The 14,496-nt window shown below is 38.9% G+C and overlaps 1 protein-coding gene across 1 annotated transcript in view; it reads left to right on the top strand.

The window, feature by feature from the left end:
• Nucleotides 1-14,040, top strand: part of LOC109914023 (cytoplasmic dynein 2 intermediate chain 1) — a 59,252-nt gene extending 45,212 nt beyond the window's left edge. The window contains exons 14-19 of the mRNA XM_048611767.1: nt 226-277; nt 5,295-5,352; nt 6,649-6,748; nt 7,920-8,051; nt 9,013-9,236; nt 12,265-14,040. Coding sequence (XP_048467724.1) covers nt 226-277; nt 5,295-5,352; nt 6,649-6,748; nt 7,920-8,051; nt 9,013-9,236; nt 12,265-12,436 — 738 coding nt within the window. The 3' untranslated portion in view covers nt 12,437-14,040. The remainder of the gene's footprint in view (nt 1-225; nt 278-5,294; nt 5,353-6,648; nt 6,749-7,919; nt 8,052-9,012; nt 9,237-12,264) is intronic.
• Nucleotides 14,041-14,496: the final 456 nt, after the last annotated feature.

The following is a 14,496-nucleotide window of genomic DNA, read 5'->3' on the forward strand; positions in this document are numbered from 1 at the left end:
TTTCTCCAGAGTTCTGTTTGTTTCCGATTTATGTGTTAAGATCAAGTGTTTATTTATCTATCCTCTGAATCTACCTAGCAGCACAATGTCAAGTTTTGTTTGATAACACTCTTGTGAAGCACCTTGGGAGGCTTTTTTTACATTAAAGGTACTTTACAAATGAGATTTGTTGTTGATGAGGTAGTGAAAGGTGCTATATAAATTCTAATTATTTGTTCTTTTCAGGTAGTGGTCGAGCTACAAAAGGCAGATCTTGCTGGTTCTTTAACAGATTTGGGTATGTATGCAATACATGGGGCAGCAGGATAAATAATTAAAAGAAAATTAGTTTCAGAGATACAGAACTCTCACCTTCTGAGTTAGAACGTCATGAGTTCAAGTCCCATTCCAGGACTTTAGCACATAACCTACGCTTACACTTTGGTTTAGTGTTAAGGGAATATTTGAATTTTATATGAGACATTAAACTGAAGCCCCATCAGCTCTTATTGAGTTTTGTAAAAGATGTCTTGGTACTATTCTTTAAAAAAAATGAGCAGAGAACTTGTTTCATTTGCATCAAACAGTTACCCCTGAAATGGAAATGTCAAAAACAGATTATTTGCAGGTTGTGGGATCTAGCTTTGTGAAAATGGGTTGCTGTGTCTGCCTTTAAAAGAATGGGTAAATAACAGTGCGCGTAATTCATTGGCAACTAAATAATTTAGGAGGGCATGGAGGTTTGTTCTTTAGTGAAGTATGATCAAATTGTGGATTGCTCAGTAAAAGGGGGAAGAAAGGAAGATTGGATGAGTTGAGGAACAAAATGAATGATCCAAAACAGCAATTTCCAGAAAGCATTTTCAAATTACAGAGAGGGTTGTCCAGAGAGATTTTGGATTTTTAATAGGCAAGGAAGTTTTTTTAAAGCCAGAATTTATTTTCCACCCCTAGAGTCAACCACGTTGCTGTGGGGAGAGAGCAAGCTAATGTTTTGAGCTCTGATGCTGAGTGATCTAGACTCAGCGTTTGCTTGCTCTCTCTCCATGGATTCTGCCTGGCCCACTGTGATTTACAGCATTTTTTGTTTTCAGTACAGATTCCAGCATCTGCAGTAATTTGCTCCTACATTGCTGTGGATCTGGTGTCACATGTAGGTCAGACCAGGTAAGGATGGCAGTTTCCTTCTCTAAAGAACAATAATGAACCAAATGGGTTTTTCTGACAATCGACAATGGATTCATGGTCATCACTGGATTATTAACTCCAGATATTTATTGAATTCAAATTCCACCATCTGCTATAGCAGAATTTGAACCCAAGTCCCCAGAACATTATCTGGGCCTCTGGATTAACGGTCCAGCAATAATACCACTAGGCCATCACCTCCCCATAACATAATCTAAACACAAACTCATTCCTTCAGCAAAACACAGAAAAATATTTAAATCAGTAACCTTTCTAATCATTAGGTCGTCACTTGACTTCATAGGTGTCCAATTTTTTTTTGTTCATTTTCTTTCATTTCATCTAACACAGCAAAGTTAGCTAATTTCTATGGAGGTCAAACCTTAAATACCTGAACTGCTGACTTGGTGGAGAGGGTTAACCCGAGCACTTGGCATTTCAACTCCTGCATCACCCTAAGCTGGCAGTTGTGGTCATTGATGGAATCAAGGCCGGAGGCAGCTAAATGTAGTCATGGCCAAAAAGATACTTCCATTTTTTGATTAAACTAATAAATTATTGTTTCATACTTCGCATCAGTTTTCACACTGCAAGACACCATTTGCACACCAGAATTTCAAGAAAGTCAAAGGGCAGAGATGAGTGTAGTGGCAGTCATTAAGGAGAAGGTGCTGGGGAAGCTGAAAGGTCTGAAGGTGGATAAATCACCTTGACCAGATGGACTACACCTCAGAGTTCTGAAGGACATAGCTGAGGAAATTTAAGAGGTATTGTTGGTGATCTTTTAGTAATCACCGGAGTCAGGGAGGGTTTCAGAGGACTGGAAAATGGCAAATGTAACAGCCCTGTTTATGAAGGGAGAGAGGCAGAAACCAGGATATTATAGACTGGTTAGCCTGTCCTTGGTCGTTGATAAGATTTGAGAGTCCACTATTAAGGATGAGATTGCAGAGTACTTAAAAGTGCGTGGTAAAATAGGGCTGAGTCAGCATGACTTTGTCAAGAGTAGGTCATTTTGACAATCTGTTAGAATTCTTTGAGGATGTAACAAGCAAATTAGACCAAGGAGAACCAGTGGATGCAATCTCTGGATTTTTTTTAGAAGGCCTTTGGCATGGATAGAGGATTGGCTGACTGGCAGAAAGCAGAAAATAGGGGTAAATAAGTTTTGTGGGGATTGCAGCCGGAGACTAGTGGTGTTCCATGGGGCCCAGTGTTGGGACCACAACTGTTCACGTTTGCATTAACGATCTTGACGAAGGAACTGAGGGCGTTGTTGCTAAGTTTGCAATTGCCACAAAGACAAGTGGAACAGCAGATCATATTGAGGAAGGAGGGAGGCTCCAAAATGACTTGGACGGGTTAGGAGAGTGGGCAGGGAAGTGACAGATTGCATACTTTGTGAGGTTATGCACCTTGGTCAGAAGAATAGAGGTGTAGAGTATTTTCTAAACAGGGAAAGGCTTCAAAATGCACTTAATGACTTGGGAGTCCTAATTCAGGATTCTCTTAAGGTTAACGTGCAGGTTCGTTTGGCAGTTAGGAAGGCAAATGCGATGTAAGCATTCATTTCAAGAGGGCTAGAACACAAGAACAGAAATGTACTGCTGAGGCTGTATAAGGCTCTGGTCAGACTCCATTTGGAATATTGTGAGCAGTTTTGGGCCCTGTATCTAAGGAAGGATGTGCCAGCATTGGAGGAGGTCCAGAGGAGGTTTACAAGAATGATCTTGAGCATGAAGAGCTTGACATAGGACTGGTGATGACTCTGGGTCTGTACTCGATGGATTTTAGAAGGGTGATGGGGGCATCTGATTGAAATTTACAGAATACTGATAGGTCTGAATAGAGTAGACATGGTGAAGATGGTTCCTTTAGGAGAGACTAGGACTCAATGGCACTGCCTCAGAGTAAAGTGGCAGCCCTTTAGAACTGAGGTGAGGAGGAATTTCTTCAGCCAGTTAATCTATGGAATTCATTGCTGCAGAGGGCTTTGGAGGCCACGTCATTGAGGGAATTCAAGGCAGAAGTAGATAGGTTCTTGATTGTTAAGAGGATCAAGGGTTTTAGAAGGCAGGAAAATGGGATGGAGAAACATATCAACCTTGATCTAATGGTAGAGTTGACTCAATTGGGCTAAATGGCCTAATTCTCCTCCTATATTGTATACTCATAGAGCCATACAGCATGGAACCAGAACCTTTGGTCCAACCAATCCATGCCAAATGTTATCCTAAACTAAACTAGTCTCACCTACTCCTGCCCATATCCCTCCAAACCTTTCCTATTCTTGTACTTATCCAAGTGTCTTTTAAACATTGTAATTGTACCCATATCCCCCACTTCCTTGGGAAGTTCGTTCCACACGTGAAACACCTGCTGTGTGAAAAGTCTTAGGTCTTAACTTGGATAAATCATAAGGCATGCAACCTGAATGTAAAGCTCACTTTTAAAGATGCTATTTCTGTACGTGGAGTGGTTGGTCCTTGCTTCCTGATATTGCCAGTAGTGTAGCATGTAGAAAAAAGGACAAATTTAGAAACCTAGATATACCTGAATTAACCATTTAGGCAGAGGAAGAGACTTATTGCCTACTTTTGACAGCTAACAGCATTGGTGCAAAAGGAAGAAGTTTGATGAGGATGTAGGATGAATGAGGAGGATAAAGAGCAACTGAAAACAATAGTCACAATCGCATGGGCTGTAAATTAATGCTGGTCATACTCCTAATTAACATTAATGAAATACTGCCTTTTATCTGGTTATAGTCCAACAGGTTTATTTGAAATTACAAGCTTTTGGAACGCAGTCCCTCCTTCGGATGTAGTGAGAGGAGAGCACACAGACACAGAGTTTAGGGGCAGAGAGATCAAAAAATCATCCAACTGGTGTGAGTGAGATGAACAAACCTAAAATGGCTGGCTGGCTACCTCCTGTTGTACTTTTAATTGTTCATACATTCCCTCATACTAAAAATTGCAGAAGTAGGATATGGAGAACTCTGTTAGAAAGGAGACGCAAGTTTTGATTGATTAAGATGCAAATTCCAGAATCTGTTTCAAGTCACTGCCCCGAGATAATTAAAGGTTTCATCAGTGTCTGCCTAACTTTGCAAACTTCAAACACACAGAGTGATAGGAATATACAAAAAAGTGACAAAAAGTGATTGTGGGTGTGAGGCCTTGCGTCGTGCGCACATGAGAGAGGGAAAGAATGTGTGTGTGTTGTGTGTCTGTGAGTGAGTGTGAGGTGACCCCACCACACTGTTCTGTATCTGTAAAATCTTCCTTACTGTCCTGTTTTGACAGCATCTCTCTACCTTCATTAGTTGGTACAGTTATGGATTATTTATTACACTCTCTCTCACACACACTCGCATACACACACATACACACACACATATATCTATGGGATGAATCATTTCATCCAAGATGTTTGTTTATTTGCAGTTGCATTCAATTTTGTTCAAGAAACACAATTTGTTGTCACAGTCTGTCAGTGTGGCATTTTATTTTGGGATAAAACCAGCCTGATTCCAGATCAAAACTCTTGAGACAGATTCTGGACAAGGCCTCATACCTACAATTCAGTGTCTGACCTGAGATGTCACCTTTTGTATATTCCTATCACTCTGTCAGTTTGAAGATTGGAAAGATAGGCAGGCACTGATGAAACCTTTAATTATCTCGGGGCAGTGACTTGAAACAGACTCTGGAATTTGCATCTTAATCAATCGAAATTTGCATCTCTTTTCTAACAGAGTTCTCCATACCTTGCTACTGCAATTTCTAGAATGCAGGAATGTATGAATGATTAAAGATTCAACAGGAGGCAATCAGTCAGCCATTTTAGGTTTGTTCACTCCACTCCCAGTTGTATGATCCTTTGATCTCTCTGCCCTTCATCTCTCTGCCTATAAGCTCTGTGTCTGTGTGCTCTCCTTTCACTACACCTGACAAAGGGACTGTGATTGGAAAGCTTGTGATTTCAAGTAAAACTGTTGGACTGTAACCTTGTGTCGTGTGAGTTTTGACCTTGTCCACTCCAGTCCAACACCGGCTCCTCCACATCGTGCCTTTTATCTGAATAAATCTAAATAAAAACCTTTGTCTTTTCTCTTGGTCCAGGCCTTATTCCTGGCGGGAAGATAAAGTTGATCCACAGCTCTTCTATTGAGGTGAACAGGTAGGCTCGGATGGCCCAATTCTATAATGATGCACACTAGCTGTGTTTTTGATCTTATATTATTTGCTGTATGCACTTCAGGCCTGTTGATTCCTAAAGCACAGATAGGCATGTCAGTTATAAACTTCCATTCCTTTCACAAGGCTTTTAAATGGAAAGCACTCATTTAAAGTTAGCTTGGAAAGAATAATATTCAGCCGTTCAAGAATGTTTCATCTTGAAGGGAAGTGTTACAGTTGGGTGATGTGAATTTATTTTCTTGTTGTCTTTATTACCCTGTTGAAGCCTGTCACAGTGAGCCTAATGGTGTCCTCCTGTGTTCTAAACCTCTATTGTTCATTGATTAAAGCTTCACTAATTACAGATTATGCCCCTTTTATGACTTCAAATTTAAAATTATTTTGATCAGCTGCCATGTTTATTTTAAGAATACATGGCCTTTTATTTTTCTATTCATTGTTAAGCGAACGTTGTCTGGCACCTCCTCACTCATTCCTGAAAATTCAGTTTCTCACGAGCAACTTTCCCTTTCCCAAGTATAGACAGATTGGACATAACTATACATTAATACCCTGTTTTATGGCCCTACCTTCCTAATGTAATGTTTAAATGAAACAACACTGCATTTGTTTACTGCTTATATAATTGAACAGTCCTGTACTGATTTGGCTTATTTTTCTTCATCTGCTTAACTTGAAAACTTACTCAACCGTTAACCTACTGAATACTCTGTACTTTTTGCAAGCCATTTGGCTTTCTCTCACTTTACTTTTAATACTTTTTCTAAAGTACATTGACCTCAGAGAGAGAAAGAGAGAGAGAGAGAGAGAGAGAAAAAGGTGGTGTTGGGGTGGCGGGGTGGTGCAGGGACTAATGGTGAGGTTAACTTGAGGGTCACCATGTCTTGGGCAAGTGACAAAGTTGAGAAGGTGATGATCTCAGCTGGTACAGAAATTGAAGCAGTAGGTTGGCAGTCAACCTGCCAACTGATCTCAGTGACAGAAGGCATTTAGCTTGTTGTTTGAAAGTCGGCCAAAAATATATGAAAAGAATGAGCATTCCTGAATTAGTTTTGATTTTGTTTCCCTCATAGTGGGCTACTATATGCATTTCGTTCTTCAACTTTGGACTTGGTTCATGCTGATCATTGGTCTCATTTCATAAAATAGCTTTTTGCTGATATACTTTTAATCTATCCTTATACCAATTAGCAAGAATTTAAATGATGATGTTTCTATCATGGCCCACAGGTTCCAGGAGTTTATTGATACTATTTTTCTGTTGTGTTTTAATCAGCTTTTTCCCAAGAAATCTCACGCAGCTGGGACCTCCTCGGACTCTGAGCATCAGGTTTCTGCCTTCTGATCCTAATCATTTCTTTATTGGAACAGATGCTGTGAGTAATTGTAAAACTAAGTGCAGTGCAATGTTTTGTAATACAAATGGAAACTCTTTCTTTGGCTCTTGCTGTAGACATATCTTTTGCTTCTCTGTTTCTTATCTTGCCCATCACCAATGCCCCCAGCCTCAGAAAAGTAAGTCTTTTGCCATTCAATCCTTCCTGTATTTCACTCTATTACATATCTTCCTATTGTCCTTGTTCTTTCTGCACCACACCTCAATATAGTCTGCTCAAAACATATGTATGAACACACCAATTAGGAGCAACAGTAGCGCACTCAGTCCCTGAAGCCTGCTTTGCCTTTCAGTAAGGTCATGGCTGATCTGATCATTCCACATTCCATCTCACCCCCAATAATCTTTCACCTATTTGCTTGTGAAGAATCTATCCACCTCTACCTTAAAGTATTTAAAAATTCTGCTCCCATCTTTTGAAGAAGAAAGTTCCAAAGAACTGTGGCCCTCAATGATAAAGGAAATTCTCCTCACCTCTACCTTAAAATGTATTACATTTCTAACTTTTTCTTGTTCTGATCAAAGGTCACAGACCTCAAATGATTACTCCGTTTTTCTCTTTCGACTAGTGCTGCCAGACTTGCTGAGTTTCTCTAAGATTCTGTGTTTATTTCAGCTTTTCAACATCCTCATTGTTTTGCTTTTGTTTTGCCTAATCTGATTGTTTTCCGCGGTTTCTGCTTTAATTCACCCTCTGGACTCCATATACTCAGATCCATGTGTTTAAAAAAAGTTAGAACAGAATAAAGCATCAAATATGAAAGGAGTAAAAAGATCAATTTATTATGTTTTGTTAGTGTTAACCAGGCTATATCAGTTAGTGTTTTGCTTTTTATTTTGTTGTTTAATTGACAGCCACAGCAACTGCACTAGAAGATACCCTAAGAAGAGATTCTCCTCTTATTGATCTGATTTTTGTTTGATTCTTTTACTGTGTTCATTTTTGTCCATTTCCCTTAAATTTGATCTCTCCAACTCTGTTACTTCTGCTGGTTCTCTTATTCTTGCAGTGAACTGGAGATTTTCCTCAACTTATTTGATACTAAGTTAAAAACTGATTTTCTATAGAAGTGAAATGGAAAGAAAAGCATGCTTTGAGATCAGTATTAATGATAACCTATTTCATATAATTATTTCTATTCTCTTAATAGGGTCTTGTGAGTCATGGTACCCGTCATGGCTTGCAAGCAGCACCGAGGCTATACAAATCTCAAATAAATGGTGCCAGAGCAGTTCAAGTCACGTGTATTGATTTCTGTCATTTTGGAAACACACTGTTCCTGATAAGTATTTTATGATTATGGATTTGATTTACTTCAATGCTCATTATCCTCTAACTTACTAGGGAACAAAGAGTGATTTCCTCCCTCTTCAGTTCTGGAGAATTAAGATGTTTTAGGATGTGTTATCTCATCCAGGTGATTAACATATATCTTTACACATAAGCTAAAACACAGTGTTACTAACCTTTTATCATTGGTTGTATAACCATGGAGTCTAATTCTGGCTTTGCTAAACTTCCATGTTTGGTAGCCCTAGTGGAGAAGGTGCTGGTGAGTAGGAATTGTGACTAATATTTTTCTGTCTTCCTTGTTTGAGGTATGAACCCAGTTTGTTGTGAGGCAGTGGTCTCAGTTGGCTTTATTGCTGCATTATGTTCACTTGTTAGAAATAAGTAAGGTTGTTCATGTTCATGACCTCAGCCTGGGTGGGCACTGTGACATGAGCTGAACAGAAATTTTAACACAGATCCTCCCTTTTCAAATTATAATGTTGCTAGTGTTAGCAAACTTTAACGTTGATGGACTCCTATCACAATGTCAAGTACAGATTAATAGGCATTGAAGATAAATGTAGACCTTGTCATAATTGCACTTTATGATTTGTTATGTAATATGACCTACCTGGCATTTTAGACACACAATCAAAGTAGTTCTGTTTAATTCATTAGATATGATATAAACAGAACACTATTTCCGCAATTGAAGAGACTTGTACAAACTGTACAAACAGAAATCTCCTGATCTCTTGAAGAGTTAAAGTAAATTTATATCAAAATATGTTGTGGATTCATGTAAGAAAACTAGAGAGCCTGGATAATGGGTTATTATGAAGTCTTTCAATACAGGGCTGTCTGAGATCAATAAAAATATAACTGCCAGTATGTGACTTTATCACAAAGGTCAAAGGTATAATTTCAAAGTCGGAATGGTTTAAAATACCATTTGTGGTGTTGCCTTGCAGGTTGGGTGCTCAGATGGAACAATTAGACTGCACTCAGTGACAACAGAGCATCCTGTTATTCAGTGGAATGAAAGCACTCGGGGTAGATCAATCCAGGCTGTATTATGGGCACTGACTCGACCTGGCATGTTTTTTGTTCTTGACGCATCATCTCATGTTTACGTATGGGATTTATTGCAAAATGTTTCCAAACCTGTTGCAGAGGAGAGCCTTCTGTCTGATAAGTAAGTACAGTGGTTTAATTAATACAGAAGCTATAGCTCTGATTCTTGTAACTGTACCTCAAAGTTGTGTCATGTTCTTCATACTGTTGTTTACCAGGAAGATAGAATATGCTAGATAGCTTCTTTTTTTTAAGTCAAACTTGAAATGGTGGTTCAAAGCTCCAGCTATGTTTTGTGTATTTCATTCTTGGACCTGCCTTATCAACTCAACTCACTAGAGTTAATATCTAGACCTCAGTGTTTCAGCTTGTTCTGAAAGCCCACATTGATCAGAGAGAGGACTTTTCTTGTGGGCTTCAGGACCCCACCATCAGTTTGAAATAACGTCCAGGAGCCTGCACTATTTCGGAAACAGTCAACCGGCTGAGATTTTCCGTGCTGTATTTTGGAAACGCAAATCAGGGCAGGGCTTATACATTTGATGATAAGGTCCTAAGGAGTTTTGCTGAACAAAGAGACTTTGGAGTTCACAGTTTCTTGAAAGTGGAGTCCCAGGTAGATAGGATAATGAAGTAGGTGTTTGGTATGGTTGCCTTTATTGGTCAGTACATTGAGTATAGGAGTTGGGAGGTCATGTTGTGGCTGTACAGGACTTTGGTTAGGCCATTTTTGGGAAACTGCATGTAATTCTGGTCTCCCTGCTATAGGAAGGATGTTGTGAAACTTGAAAGGGTTCAGAAAAGATTTACAAGGAGGGTTTGAGCTATAAGCAGTAGCTGAATAGGCTGGGGCTATTTTCCCTGTAGTGTTAGAGGCTGAGGGGCGACCTGATAGAAGTTTATAAAATCATGAGGGGCATGGATAGGGTGAATATTCAAGGTCTTTTCCCCAGTGTAAGGAAGTCCAAAACTAGAGGGCATAGGTTTAAGGTGAGAGAGAAAGAATTTAAAAGGGACCTAAGGGGCAACTTTTTCATGCAGGGGACGGTGCGCGTGTGGAATGAGGTGCCAGAGAAAGTGATGGAGGTTGGTACAATTACAAATTTTAAAAGGCATCCGGATGGGTATATGAATAGGAAGGGTTTAGAGGGATATGGGCGAAATGCTGGCAAATGTGACTAGATTAATTTAGGATATCTGTTTGGCATGCACGAATTGGTCGGAAGGGTCTGTTTCCATGCTGTACAACACTATGACTCTATGAATCTATTACTTGGTCAATTAATGGCCAGAGAGCAGACGCATTGCCCAATTAAAGACTGTGGGTGGACTCGCAGGAAGACCAATAGAGATCTTGGAAGAAGCAGAGCGATGCCTTTCTAGGTTTATAAGAGGAAGGGCATCTCCAACTTTCTTAATTTCACAATAAGAATGTCTTCAGCAGTCAGACCACCATTTTGTTTTGGGAGATGGCAATATGATGGGAGCCTCTTCACAAGGCAGCCTGCAACTGAAGCCAGGGAGGGCTTCCAAGTCTACCTGGACCATTGATCCCTCTGCCTCCACCACCGCCTTCCAAGAAGCTGCCTCTAAGCAGCTACAGCATTCCCAGGTGCTTCCTGGGATGTGGCCTCTCTTAGTGCATCTTTAATAGCTCAATCGGCTATCTGCATTTGACACCCCTACCATCTTCTGTGCCCCTCTCTCTAAAATTCAACCCAATGATAAACTCATCAGGAATGGCAAAACAGGCTAACATCTGAGCTCTGTGATAGAGATATTAGGTAGAGAGGTTTCATTTGTGGAGACCAAAACTAAGGGCTATAAAATGATCAAGAAATTCAAAGAGATTTTAGGAGACCTCTATTACCAAATAATGGTTAGGACGTGGACCGTGCGGTCACAAGGAGTAGATGAGGAAAGCAGCTTTGAAACATTTAAGGGAAAGGAATAAAACTGATTTCTGGGATGACAGGCCTGACTCATGAAGAGAAACTGGATTGGTAGGGACTATAATCGCTGGAGTTTAGAAGAAAGAGGGGAGATCTCATAGAAACCTGTCAACTTCTAATAGGACTAAACAGAGTACACACAGGAAGGATGTTTTCAATGACCTGGGTGTCCAGAACCAGGGTTACTGTCTCAGGATAGTGGGTAGGCCATTTAGGAATGAGGTGAGGAGAAATTTCTTCACCCAGTGAGTGGTTAAGTGAAGCAGTTGAGGACAAAACATTGAATGTTTTTCAAGAAGGAGTTAGATACAGTTGTTAGGCCTAAAGGGATCAAAGGTTTTGAGGAGAAAGCAGGAATAGGAAAATAACAGCTGGCTCAAAGGGCTGACTAGCCTACCCTTGCTCCTATTTCTAATCTGGTAGGGGGCTATGCTGATAAAGTTAGATGGTGAAGGATTGTAGGGTATAGATTTTGACCATTTGGGCTTATTTCTGCATTATACATTCTGTGTAATTATGCAATAACTGTGTAAGTCCCAAACGTCAGCTTTCCTGCTCCTCTGATGCTGCTTGGCCTGCTGTGTTCATCCAGCTCTACACCTTGTTATCTGAGTATGTTTCCTTATGGCCTTGCAGTGGAATTATTTGCATAAAATTTTACCTTTTGTGGTTTTACCTACTTGCAAAACTTGTGCTTTCCCTTTGTAAATCCATGTCCTATATACATTTTAGTTAGATTTGGTCAAATTTGTCTTGTGTTAGTTCTGCTCATAGTATTTTTGCAGCAAAGATTACAGCGGTTATAAATATCAGATGTTTCTTAGTGTGCATGTATTGGTGCCTTTGTTTGCATCTACAGCTTTAAGTCTCTGATACGCTAATACCCACGAGATTGGATTTTCTAGTGATGGAGTTTTTCCTGCAATATAAAGAAATCTCCATTTCAGCAGTTAAATTTTACTCTAGTGGCAAATTGACATTTTATAAAAAGTAAATAATTTCATTTTGGATTTCTGAATCTTACACAACTTTTTTTAACTTGTGCTGATTAGGTAAATGAAAATGCATGGGCTATCCATTATATTCACGTTTAGTGTTGATGTTCTGGAATGTTTGATATGTTTGTGTCCTTTTACTTAAGTATGAAGCTTGATAACTAAATGTTGTTCTATTTGTCTTCCTCTCCCCACTTAACAGGATAACAGCTATAGCTATTCTTGGTGACCCAGAGAAGCCAAGTGCATCTTCAGGCCTCATGTTGGCAAAGCAGTCTGGAGCAATTGAGATTCAGTATCTAATGAAGCAATGGTCAGAGCCTCATCTAAATGAGTTGGAAACATTGCACTATATTCTGCAGAAAACTGCATAGAATTGTGTACAGACTCTGAAAAGGACTCTGCGAGTTCATCAACTTGCCCATGATTACTAGTTTGTAAATGTGATACTTTTTGTACAGTCAGCTTTTTTGTAAATGTTATTTATAAAATTTCATTATATATCCATTATAGTACATTATAGTATAAAGTATTTATCAAGCCACCTGTTTTATATGATGTTTCTCCATGCATATAGACATGCAAATACAATATATTTTGTAGCTCACTGAATATACCAGACTGGTTTTGACTATTCCTTTCTCTGTTGTAGGCTGTCAGGAAGCTAACGTTATTAATATGATTACAAACTTTAAGAATCCACAAAACTAGTAAAATAGCTGTTAATAATAGATTGCAACACTAATGATAGAATGTACATTAGTGATAAGTAACAACTCTTGTTTTTATTATTCATGTGTAGTTATATACATGTGGTTTAATTACTGAATATAGAATTCATCTGCCTGTGATATAACTCATAATATTCACTATTCTGAGTTGACCAAGTCCACGTACCAGTCAGGCGAATTGTATATTTCTGTCACTCACACCTGTAGAGTTCTTTTTTAATACAATGGTAGTAAAGGCAAAATAGTGAATACAGGAGGTAAAATTTTAGAACACTAATTTTCTCAATTTTATTTTAGTCTTGGTTTTCTGAATTGTACATACAGTTATTAGTGTGTTAAGCTGATTAAAATCCTCATACTTTAACTCACTACTAAGAATGCAACGTGTAAGATTTTGCTATGTTGGTATTTATTCTTGAAGCTAAATCTAGGGGCTAAACAGGGCTGAGTTATTTTAAACATATATTTAAATGCATACATTATATTAGAGAAATAAAGAAAAACTTTCTAGCGGATTATTGGTACAAGTAATTTCTTAAACATGATGTCTCAAGAAAAATTCTGCAACAGCTAATAAGTCACCGTATAAGTCTAATTTATTCAGCCGGTGCAGCAGTTTCACTGTTGGTGCCAGTGTAGGGGTAACTTGAGCAAGAAGGGTGGACAACCATTTTAGATCCCATGGTGGGCAATCCAGAGGGAACCATGCTGAAGAAAACTGGGAGATACTGAAAGCATTTTCACTGAGTTTAGAGTACTTTTCAGAAGACCTTACTACTTGGGAGGACAATGCACACAAGTATGGTTTATTCATGGACATTTTCATGTGACACCAGGATTCCAGCTGAAAGCTCACTGCAGGAGAATAGTACACGGTGCTCCATGAGCCTCATTTTTGATTTCCCTACAGCATTTGGTTTCATCATTTTTTGCTGCCGTTGCCCTGTGACACTTGATGCAGTACATTTCTCATGTTATCACTGGTGCCAACACGTGGAGATAGGTGCAGTGAGTGCAGAAAAGCTCTTCCAACTAAAAAACTTAATATGTTCTGTATATATAGTGAGAAGGAATTGAGCAGTAAATTATATTTCAATCGCACACAGTGACTCAATTCAACTACATGGGCATATTGTTATAATCTACATAATTTAGACAGACAATGGATTGAGAATTGATCTTTGGTAATGAATTTTAAATATAAATTAACAATATTTTGTTAAAAAATAAAGTTTTCAGAAACATTATAAGTAATTTTGAAGGACATTATCATTTATTTGTAAACATTTGTGAGGGATCCAAGCAACACTGCTGCTGCTTTCACTATGTGTTTTGAGGAAACCATAAGCATTAGAGTTGGTTGCTTTGAAAGTAACAGTCCGCAACCCACTTTAGACTGGTACTGGCTCATAGAAAAGTTGTGGGGCTTGGATGTGATAATACAATTTAAATAACAAATGCAAGCTTTGTACTTTTCTGAACTGCATACATTGTACAAATTGTTTTCAAAATAATTAGCACTTTCTAAGATATCTTGCTGTAAGTTTGAAAGGAGGAAAGACTGGTATTTACACAATACCTTTCAGTATCACAGGATCAACTAATTAAGTCAGAGATAGTAGGAACTGCAGATGCTGGAGAATCCGAGACAACAAGGTGCAGGGCTGGATGAACACAGCAGGCCAAGCAGCATCATACGAGCA

The sequence above is a fragment of the Rhincodon typus genome, chromosome 2 (assembly GCF_021869965.1).
Source record: "Rhincodon typus isolate 14 chromosome 2, sRhiTyp1.1, whole genome shotgun sequence".
In the NCBI taxonomy this organism is placed as follows: domain Eukaryota; kingdom Metazoa; phylum Chordata; class Chondrichthyes; order Orectolobiformes; family Rhincodontidae; genus Rhincodon; species Rhincodon typus.